General features: G+C 36.2%; 1 protein-coding gene across 4 annotated transcripts; it reads right to left on the bottom strand.

Moving 5' to 3' along the window:
* Nucleotides 1-574: 574 nt before the first annotated feature.
* On the bottom strand, nt 575-10663 carry LOC111407704. 4 transcript variants are annotated; one of them, XM_023037341.1, is made up of 14 exons: nt 10299-10663; nt 9559-9654; nt 7621-7748; nt 7356-7509; nt 7172-7281; nt 6551-6634; nt 6428-6476; nt 6177-6268; nt 4864-5002; nt 4400-4473; nt 2887-4325; nt 2347-2457; nt 1423-2264; nt 575-1046 (listed from the first exon to the last, which is right to left on the bottom strand). In XM_023037341.1, exons 2-13 carry the CDS (start codon nt 9646-9648, stop codon nt 1702-1704), a joined length of 3033 nt encoding a protein of 1010 aa, XP_022893109.1. In that variant the 5' UTR covers nt 9649-9654; nt 10299-10663; the 3' UTR covers nt 575-1046; nt 1423-1701. The 4 variants fall into 4 exon arrangements, with proteins under 4 accessions (XP_022893109.1, XP_022893108.1, XP_022893110.1 ...); XM_023037340.1 differs by having other exon boundaries at nt 575-900; nt 10299-10435; XM_023037342.1 differs by having other exon boundaries at nt 4400-4470; nt 10299-10435.
* Between the last annotated feature and the right edge of the window lie 648 nt (nt 10664-11311).

The following is an 11311-nucleotide window of genomic DNA, read 5'->3' as shown; positions in this document are numbered from 1 at the left end:
CATTTTCTAACACATCGATACATCACATTATGCAGTCATCTTCCCATTTTTTTTGGAAAAGAAGTGATGTGTTGTTGAGGTATCAAAATTATGTAGAATTTCTTGCTCAAACTGCCATTAATAATATCACTCGTAGATCTATCATCATCAACGTTTCATTATCGGTGACACTAAATTTTTGAATTTAACTTCATAGCTATGTTTAGGATTAAATGATTGACCAACTTTTTACTGAAACAAGAGTCAATATTTATATTGTATATTTGGCAATTTTTCATGGGAAGTCCCAAACCCTCGGCAAATATGCAAATAGATCCCCAACAAAATTTACTTTGAACTAAATTTGAAAGCATGGTTGCCATAAAGCTCTGTTGAATCAGACAGCTTTATATTCCTGTACATTTTTGGTGTCCTTTTTCCTTGAGAGGCATTAGGGTCCCCAAGACCAACACCCTCATCCCCCCTTCCATAATGAAGCTCATCTTTTCAAGATTTAGGATTATGTATATTTGCATAAGTTCATAGGCATTTTACAGCATATTTGATACGTTAAACTAAACCCTACTCAACAAGATTGATTCACGAATCAAGAAGCTAAAAACTTTTTGTTTATTGTACACACAACTTGACATAAAACGCGACAGTAATTTATTTGACCATTAAAACCAAGCGATGGGAGTAATTCGACTCATCTATGCAGATCATGAATGCTCTGCAATTATTTGGTACAGCTCTACGAGAAACCCAAGATAATTTATGCAAAGAAAACTGTGAAAGCAGAGCCACCTGCATGGAATTGTCTGATTCTCCTCTCCAAACGGAGGATTGCCTGCTGATTTAATCATGTGCAAAATCCCTTGTGCAGCCTTTACTTTGGAGCCATAATCGAGCTCCTTTCACCTGGAATTAGTAAATGAACCGAGAAAGAGATGACCACATCATCAAAAGAATCCATCTATGAAACCAAAATGTTGAGATACTAGGTTAACCAGAGGGACACAAACGTCTCCAGCACATATTTTGTCGTTCCACATGATTCACGGGAACTACAGGAAAAATAGAAAGTTATTGAGGATAAGCAATTAAAAAATTGTGGGTTTCCCAGAGGAATCAGACATGAGACCATTCCCAATAAGACTTATTCATCCTTATGAGAGAAAGGAAGCGAAAGAAAGCTCGGTTACTGTAACATTCAAATCTGTCAAGTTTACTCACCACCTATAGATGTTTGTTTCGAAAAACTAAAAAGCAAAAGAAAGCTGTAAAATTCAAGTCTGTCAAGTTTACTCACACCACCTATAGATGTTTGTTTCGGAAAACTAAAAAGCAAAATAAGCTTAAAAAATTCTTTGGCCCTGATATAAAAGCAGCAGCATCAATAACATTTATTATATAAAAAGAAAATAAAGTGCTGGAACATACCTGTAGGTATCACAACTCTTTGTTACACAGTTTGATCCTTCAACAACCAGAAAGGAGCCCAATCAGAACTCCCTTTTTATGACTTTAATCAGGCATGCATTATCTTTTTAAGCGTTCTTGGAACCCCTCTGTTAGATTAAATTTGATACAAGCATCAGATATCAGGCCATCTAAAAGCCATGCATCGAGTCCTTAATGCAAGTACGGCAGGGTCAAATGTGATCTTCCTATTTCACCACTAACGTAACCAACCACCCAGAATAAGGCTCTTCAATAAAATTAAATCCCAAATGTCCCATTATAAAGATTGCCTGAACTAGGCATACGGATCTCTGAATCTTCATGTCCACTGTAGAGTTTAGTATATCTCAATCTCTCATTCCTGAGTAGATCTGCCATACCCAATTTATTTCCACCCTGCACCTCATTCCACCCTTCCCATTGACCGTTGGACGCTATTGCATTTCTGGACTGAGGGATAGTTGATTGAGAAAAGGGAGACCGATTGTTGACTAATCTTTGCTCCACAACCCCAGAAGGAATTCCATAAGCATTCCCGAGAGATGAAAAACCACCCCCCACGTCAGCAAATCTTTGGTTCTGATGCAGAGGAAGAGATCTTTGTAACAAAGATTGAAATCTTGTCTCTTCAAATGTGACTTGAGGAGAAAAAATTGATCTCATGTCTAAGCTTGGGCCGTTCAGACCACCTGGCAGCATCCCCTTGCCAACTGCCAAAATTGCAGGATCCTTAAAGTCAAAGTCTCCATTATTGATAGTATGACCACTTGGTGGTGCTTGATACTGATTCCTTAACAAGGAAGCATCAAGTTCATGATTTCCTGCAGAATATAGAACAAAATCATCAGGCAATATCCGCCGCAACTAAACCTAAAAACAAGTGCACTGCATAAATTTACCAACCAGAGCGTGTGCCCGAAATCTGCTCTGCCCTTTCATAATAAGTAAAGCCTGGAGGTGGTGCCCTACTGGGAACTGAAAACCCTGGAGGAGCAGAAATCTGAGGTTTTGAAACTGTTTGAAGACAAAGGAAAAGAATGTTTGAGATGGAGGAATTAAAGAACTGAATCGTGAGGAAATATGATGGGGGAAAAAAGGTCGCCTCTATAACGAAGTAAATGAATAACCAAAAACTATATTTGTAGCTCTAAAGCTGGCTGATCAGTAAACTGACAGCGGCAAAACATCAATGTGCCCATTCAGTGTCAAGATACAAGTTGCTAAAGGAAACATGAATAGGACAGCACTGCACAAGCATAACCATCAAAATCAAAATCATATAGCAACTACATTTCCAGAGAACATGATTCCAAATGGAATGTTCACTTTACAGAGAGGTCAATGTACAAGGAGACAGTTTTCAAGACAAAGGTATTGAAAACATCTACAGATCCAAAGAAAATGACAACCAAGTGAAAGAAATAAAAATAAACAATAGCTCACCCAAAAGCTTGTCAGAAGATAGATTAGAATGACTGCCAGCAAAAATATCTGATTCTACACCATTAAATGCAGAGAAACCATTGGAGTTACCAAACTTCTCAAGATGGAAATTCTTGGTGGTGGAATCATGTACAAAAGGCAGCTGTTTAAAGGGTTGTTCGACATAATTGACAGATGGTTCAAAGTTTGATACTTGTCTCCTGGGTTCCCCCCCTCTAGCAAAAGAAAACCTTGATTGATTGCTACTCTGAACTTTCAATGTACTTGGCATTCCGGATGACCCTTGCTGTTTACCTGTTTCACCCAACAACTTAGCCAGGTTCTGAGGCGAAGTCAGCGGCTCATCCCATGAGTCAAAGTCCAGTGACATGATATTTGATATTATTCTGCTCTCCCTAATATGATCTGCAGCATCACGGCCTCCACTGGCTACTTCCCCTTCAAATCTTCCTAAAAGCAACCCATTATCCTTGTTTGGAAACGAATAAGAATATTCATCATTATTAACAAACTCAGAAGTATTAATCAGATTGTTAGAATGTCCATTAGACATAATAGGACCGCCCAAAGCTGGAATTAGTAAATTTTCTTTTCTATTCGCAAGTTTCCCATGCAGGTCAACACTGATTGCACCATCCGAAATATTATGCTGTGAAAAATGAATATTAGAATGCTTTGAAAGACCAGAAGAGTGTGAGAAATCTGGTACATGCCTTCTATTAGCAGGAGCCTCAGGACTTTTCCTATCAAAAGATAACAAATCAGCTAGAATCTCGCGTGAGTCAATTTGCAGAACTTCTGTCTGCATTCCTGATCCCAGATCTGACTGAATATTTGCAACAAAAACCTCATCGGTCAAATTTGCAGATTTTCCAGCCAGCTGAGAAGTCAATGGTTCTCTAAGGTGCTCAGAGTAGCCATTCTGCAATTGTTGATATCTAGCAATGCTTGTTGACATAATATTAGAAGCTACATTCTCAATGTTTCCATCTGTGGTGTCCAAGGAATCTTTGTCCAAAGCAGGTCCACAAGACTTTAGGGATAGATCACATAACTTAGTAGTATTATGTAAATTGCTGGCATGACTACCCTTATCCTCGGAAGTCAGGTGAACATCTAGCTGCCTGTTTATAGGTGAAGTAACAGGAAGTGCAGATGTGGAAAAACTCTCAGAAGCAGTATTTATGGTATCTGTTCTTAATTTATTTTTAACAGGTTCTACAATTTCCAGTTTGCTATTTTGTTGAGCTTTGCTGCTTTCTTCACTGGGATCAAACTTCTTGCCAGTATCACCATGCAAAGTAGAAATCCGACTTGGACTTGCAACTGAAGTAGAAAATGTCACTGGACCATTGCATCCATCAGGTTTCTGCTCAAGTGTTCCAGTGGAACACGGTATACTTGTGGATGATGGCTGACTATGGGAAGCGCGAATTCCCCTAGTCAAACCAATTGAAAGATAAGAAACCGTATTGAACACAAATTAAAAGAGACATATCAGCAGATGACATACCACAAGGCTCCAGCAGGAAGAGAAGCGGATCCACTATTGGATGCTGCAGCTCTAACACTGCTCACTGAATTCTGCTAACCAAGTAAGAAGCCTCTTTAGAATGGAAAAAAGCAGTGTATTTCAGCAGTGATCACCATTCAAATCAGGATCGCCACAAAAATAATGCAAATTTAAGTGCTTGCTTGACCAGGCAAAAGTGCTTATAAGCAATATGTCCCAAGGAACGTGGTTAAAGAGTAGGTAAAAGTTGTAGGTCCTACTAAATAGAGTTTGATCGGCTTATAAACAATTATAAGCTTTGCTAATCCCATACTAATCCTCAACTTATTTAGTATCAAAATTATTAAACACATTGGTCAAAATGATTTGGAGAGTTCTCCAAGTCGAAAGTAGCATATTCATAGGAAACAGAAAGACAAGAACAAGATGTTCAGGAAAGAGAGGGGCGGGGGGAGGAATCTTACATTTGTACAGGTAGCAGTTTCACTTGAAGGCTTCCCTGAAGAAGCGGAGCTGTTATTGAAGTACTCATCTGCTGGTGGTGGTAGCATACTTCCCGAACGGCGTTGCATACTATTGGTGGCATCAGTGATATGCTGAACTCTACTCCTTTGCAATCATCAGGTTAATTCACTATTCGATGAATGGTCACAGGAGACAACAAAAAATTCCAACCAAAAACTAGAATATATTGATTGATCAACAAAGGGATACATGGGAATATCTGATCATCACAAGTTTCAAAATCTAAACTTGAAGAAAATAAATCAGGTGGGGCCGAAGACGCCATAAAACTGATGTACTGTAACAGCATCTTCTTCAAATAGATGTGCATATAAATAAAAAAATTGTGCTACTGCAGCCTTTTCAAGGAAAATTAGCCTCACTTAAAACTTCAAATCTTGATTTACATAATACTGCCACACTCAAGTCACTTGAGACCCTTGTGTGTACCAGTGCCACAAACCGAAATATTATAATCCCAAAGGATTAGTTCCATAAGAAAACAATTCAACATCAATGTCAATTATTTAAATTTCCAAACAACTCTATTATTTTAATATAACTTAACTAAAAAATAAAAGATCCAGAATGAATCTCAATGACATAAACTAAAATATACTAGGTCAGTTGCCACCAATTCCACTATTTTACTATAACTTAAATAAAAACGTAAACATCCAGAATGACTCAATTACAAAAACTATTCAACAGATTGATTTGCAAAAAGGTTTTGATAATTATAAACGCTAGCTACCTAACTAATAGCTGCAGAACATTATTTTGAAGAGCTAAGAAAGCACTAAAAACATTGACAGCTGTTTTCCAAGTATACAGGATATGCATCAGATATATGAAGCATTTAATAGTTTCATCACCAATGATCACGATGAAAACAGTCAGACAACACTAACTGAAGTACCGGCCAATAGGGTGAGCAACTTGTGACAAGAAATTTTGTTGTTAAGAGGAAACTTTCATTGAGTACATAGAAAAGGTATATAAAATTGAACCAATCAACCAAACAAAAAATGGTACCAGAAAATATTAGCTTTCATAAGAAAAAATCAGAAAAATTCCAATACGTAGATGGTGAGGAAGTGAGACAAGCCTGTTCTAGCTTACTGAGTAAGCAACTCAGATTATCGTAGATGAGATTGTTTGGAGATACCAAACAAATGATGTCACATCCAGTCTACAAAAATAACAAGAACTCTACAATACATGAACCCTCACACAAGTCACACGATAAATCTGGTAGGAATCTGCACGTTACCTTGTGTACGCGGATAATATTTCGTCCTTAGTAAAACTATCTTCTTGTAAGCCAAACTCGTGCAAATATAGACAATCTGGGTTGCTGCAGGGCTAGACAAAAAGGTAATTCTAATTTAGGGTATACTACAAATAAATCAACATGCTACAGCTACAGATAAATATTTGAGTGTATGGATAATATGAAAGACCCAATAACCAGTGAGCAATTCTAAGCCCATAATTTCATTAGAAATCATTCAGAGACCATACCACATTTCTCAGCCACGCATGACAATATTTAGTTGTGCCAAAGCAAGCCCTGCAATGTTGAATTTCAAACAACTATCTAGTAAATCAAAAAAGAAATCACAATACATGAAAGTTTCCACTCACTTTAAAGAGCTACCCTCCAAAACAAATCCATGTACTGACCGGATACACCGAATTGCTTCCTCTTCCTTAGAATAAGTAATATATCTAGTCCAAACAAACAATCGTAAACAAATAAATGACAAGACTACGTAATAACTTCAAAATAATTCACGACTATTAGTAAAGAAACATATATCCTATATGCACAATATATTACCATATATGAACTCCAGTAAATAGATCAAAAACATAGTGCAAGACAGACACTCGACACAGGAATGATGAGAAAAGATGTGTCCTCAAAGTAATTCTAATCAACAATGTTTAAAATTAAACTCGTCATAAAAATATAAAAAATGTTTGTTGTTCAAAAAGTGAATTGAATGAGTTAAAGTTCCCATTTTTAACATCTGTATAGACTAAATAATAGTGAACACAATGTCCATTCCATAGCAACTCAATATTTGACAATCATATATAAATTAGGAAATTTAAGCACAGCTTGAAGATACATACAAGTCCTTGGAAAAGAATGATTACTTCTGGAAACTTCAATGCTACAGGAGTTACTAACACCATGAACATTTATATTTGAAGGCACTGTAATATTATTAGAACAATGAATGGTATATAGGAACTTACACGCTGCACGTACTATTTGCAAAATGTTGTATAGCACCAGCAGCTGTCCGTGATATAGACACCTTCAGCACCTTTCCATATTGACCAAAATAATCTTTGCCTTGGAGAAGCTGCTTCAAGAAAATAGTATAAAGACGCCAAAGAGATGGGCAGGAAGGGAAGATCAAAGAGAAGGGATACATACATCCTCATCTGCTAGATTAAGTGGCAACCCCACAACGTAAACAAGATTCCTTTGGATCACTCGTACACTGCTAAGTTGCTTCCGCCCTTCAGATGTTTTGCTCTTTCCCTTTTGTGATTTTAGCTTTTTCTCTATATTCATTTCTGAAACCAATCTGTTACAATGATCAAGAAGTCCATGATGTTAGCTGAAAGAACATACTATACTGTTGTCAAAGGGAGCAAGCTGTTATAGAGAATTTCAATTAACACCCAATGCTAATTACCTTTCACACTTAGCTCCCATCCCAACAATCTTTTCCTTATTATAAGGAGTGCGACATGCTGGACACCGCCCTTCCATCTCATCTTTCTCCGCCATATCCATAATGTGATGCCAGCACCAAATACAAATCTAGAAAAATGTGAAACAACGTATATTTCCAGATAAGCACCAAAGGAAAAATAAATAAACAAATAAAACTGTTGCCAGTTTATTCAAGAAATAGAGAATTAATCTGGTTAGTCAATTGATGGTAAATTGACACTTATGACGAAGTGCCTAAAAAATCCATAACCATCTATCACTTCATCGTAGGAGATTGAAGATTTGCTAGTAAATTGGGTTGTTTTAGGCACAAAAGTTCACTTGTTATCTAGCATCAATGCAGGGATTAGATGTCAATTATGAATACATTTTTTTCCTCCACATCGGCTGGCTGTAAGGTAAAATTGGCAGTTTTTACCCCGACCAGTTCCTCTCATCAGACCGCCAACACTCACCGCCCAACAGCAAAAAGAAATCGAGGGGAAAAAATGATGAATGTCTACATTCCATAAAGTAATAACGAAAATGTAGATAATTTTTCCTAGTTGATGAGGCACATGCAAAACCTTGTCAGCCATGGATTCCATTCAAAAATTTTGTGACCCTTCAGCAATCAAGTGCAATTCAGATCAGAAGTCACCTTATTTTACTTCTAACTCCATCTAAGTAAAGATTATCTGAAATTTAATCAATATTCCAGAAACCCAATATCAATCAACAAGATCCTTTTAGTAATGTTTGAGAAGAAGCTAATGACTTATTACGCTAATTAGATATACTATCAGGCATAAGTGCATCTTTTTATCTCCACATTTCATCTAAATCTTTACATAAATCATCCCTGGCTATCACGCTGAGCTTGAGCTAACATTAAATCCAATCTACAAGCTCTTTAAAAGCTGTGTTTCTATGGAGGTACACCGGTGGTAGAGCTGGATTTAATTGCGGGTGCCAAGTTATTGGTAATTTCAGACAAGCAAAGTAATAGGCAGCTATTACATCATGGGCCTCATGGTGATCACTTGCACACAACATTCACAGTATTTGTCGTGTGGGTCTTGCATTGTGAGGGAATTGGCTGACAAGTTCCATCCTTATTCTACCTAACTTTCAATGTTAATAATTCGTAGACAAACCATTTCATGCCAAAATTTGATGGTATGTACAAAGATAAATCTAAAGATGTAAACAGTGAATAGAAAAAAAGACTGTCCCCCCACCAAAACACAATGCCAACAACAACAAAATCACAGCACTGACTTCATTTCATCGATCAGTAAGAGATCGTGAAAATGATAATTTAATTTGAACCAGAAAAATACTGTAATTTCAAGGTCTGATAAGTCCATTTTTACAGGCCAAATCTAATGAGGTAGGTAAACCTGGCCTGTAGTTAACAGGCATTTTAATGGTTAATCGCTTGCTAATGCATCATTGGCCTGGAATACCAAATTCGGAACAATTCCAAGGAAACAATAATATAATGGTCAATGAGCACTCTCTTCTATTCTTCTTTTCATCGATCAGAATGAGATCATGAAAATGCTAATTTGATTTCAAACTGGATAACATATAAATTTCAGAGCCTGATGAGTCTGTCTATATCTGTAGGCTAAATCTAATAAGGTAGGTGAACCCAGAAAGTAGTTAGGCATTTTAATGGGTTGACCACCTGCTATGCATCATTGGCATAGAATAAAGTTCCATATGATTCTAATAAACAATAACATAATAGCCAATCAGGGTCTTCTCTGAAAAATTGTTCCCGACCAGTGGGCGTTCTACCTCCACGTAGCATTGCTCCATGACATCAAAAAACTATTTGGAATACAACTAACATATAAAGTTCCGGCAATTTAAAAACAATAAACGCCAAGAAAGAGAAACGGTCAAAAACCTCATAACCACACTTGCAAGGTTTCAGCTGCTGATCAGTCAAATCCATCTCCTCAGCACAGAGAGGACAAGTTTTTTGGTCGCTGCTCATGCTTCGCTGCAAAAACATAAATATCATTTAATTAGATGATAAATAGTACTGGATAAATATTAGTAAATCTCCACTATAAACCAAAATGGAAAGTAAGTTAAACTGAATTTAATTTACAAATGATGGTAATAAGCAGGGTTTCCACGACCACAGCCCACAGATAATTAGATCAATGCACCAAAAATGTAAAATTAAGGGAAATACAAAAGAAATATTAAAGGAATTGAAGAAGAAAATCAGACTCCAGGCAAAAAAAAAATAAAAAATTTAAACTTTCATATAAGACCCACTTTTACCTACCCAATCCAAAAATCGAAACATAAAAAACTTCTATCCGCCACCACAAGAGTTCAGATGCTTTTTCCCATTAGGATGAGGCATATATTCATCAATTAAAACGATTAATCGCAGAATATTAATCAATTAAAACCAAACTAAATCCAGCACAGAAAGATAAAAAATGATCTCCGTATACAAAAAAATAAATCTAGACTTCACTAAATCCAATAAAAAAGAACACTCACGAACATTAACTGAAATTAAAGCAACACGGAATTTTAGAAAAATTTATAACAAAAATCAGTTTCGTTTATAAGGAAAAAAAATAGGGATCTCGATAGGGAATTGAGATTGGAGGGGCGAGAACTTACAGCGGGTGATTGAATCGAGAAATGAGGAAAAAAGATTAAGCGATATAGAGATGTAGATATAGAGAAAAAACAGAAAGTCACAAAGACGACAATACTGCGAAAGAGAATTTGTGAGAGGGCATCGACGTTGGATGGTTGGTCATTTTATGCTGCTGCTATTCGGGTTCGGATCTGGTTTCATACCCAATTTCTTTTGTTCTTTTTCTTTTTCTTTTTTTTCACGAGTAGAAATGATTTGGTTTTCGACCTACTAGTTGCCAAAATAAAGTGACAATACACAGCTAGAAGTAGATCTTGACAAGGGTGGATAACCCTTCCTTGTCTTCTGGTTATTTCAGTATTTCTTAGGGATGGCAATTGCATTATGTGGGTTGATTCATCTGAAATTTTTGAGAGATGGAGCCGAGATGAGGCAAGAGCGGGATAAAAAAAATTCTCCATTAAATCTTTTTTAATTAATCACTTATTTGTAAGATAATTTAAGTTAAAAATATAAAAATAAAATTACATATCCCCGTTACCTTAAAAAGATTATTCCAACATTACTATTCATCCTGAAACAGAGATTTCACATTAAACTGGTTCCCTATTATAGCTAAACTCGTTCAGTATTAATTTCACTATAATCCCCCTTTAATTATTTATATTGTTCATTCATATAAATGAAATGAATGTGTTGCTTTATTGCTGTTAATTATTGACTTATACAACTCATGTACTATAGTTGTCACCTTTAAAAATATATTGTCACTGTTCATTCAATCGTATTCCTGCTACAATAAAAGAGTGAATATGGCGAGAACTATTCATTCAGGACGTATTTTGTGTTTCCCTAATTCACCATTGAATATCACATAATATCTCACTTCACTCCTGAAATCATTACTAATAGTCTTCCTACGAATGCGTGGTGTTGCTGTTTTACCTGATTTGAATTTTTATGTCAAAAAAATAGTTGACGTCATACTACATAATATTTTTTTAAGAAAATAATGTAAATTATATTGAGAAAA

Source organism: Olea europaea, chromosome 13, assembly GCF_002742605.1.
Source record: "Olea europaea var. sylvestris chromosome 13, O_europaea_v1, whole genome shotgun sequence".
NCBI lineage: Eukaryota > Viridiplantae > Streptophyta > Magnoliopsida > Lamiales > Oleaceae > Olea > Olea europaea.
The sequence above is the reverse complement of the archived record's forward strand: the minus strand, read 5'-3'. Positions and strand labels throughout refer to the sequence as shown.

Coding starts and splice junctions, on each gene's coding strand:
- LOC111407704 (XM_023037341.1), bottom strand. CDS start 9,648: ATGAGCAGCGACCAAAAAACTTGTCCTCTCTGTGCTGAGGAGATGGAT. Junction 7,282..7,355: donor TTAATCTAGCAGATGAGGAT/GTATGTATCCCT, acceptor TTCTTGAAGCAG/CTTCTCCAAGGCAAAGATTA. Junction 6,635..7,171: donor GCAAATAGTACGTGCAGCGT/GTAAGTTCCTAT, acceptor TGTTTGGACTAG/ATATATTACTTATTCTAAGG.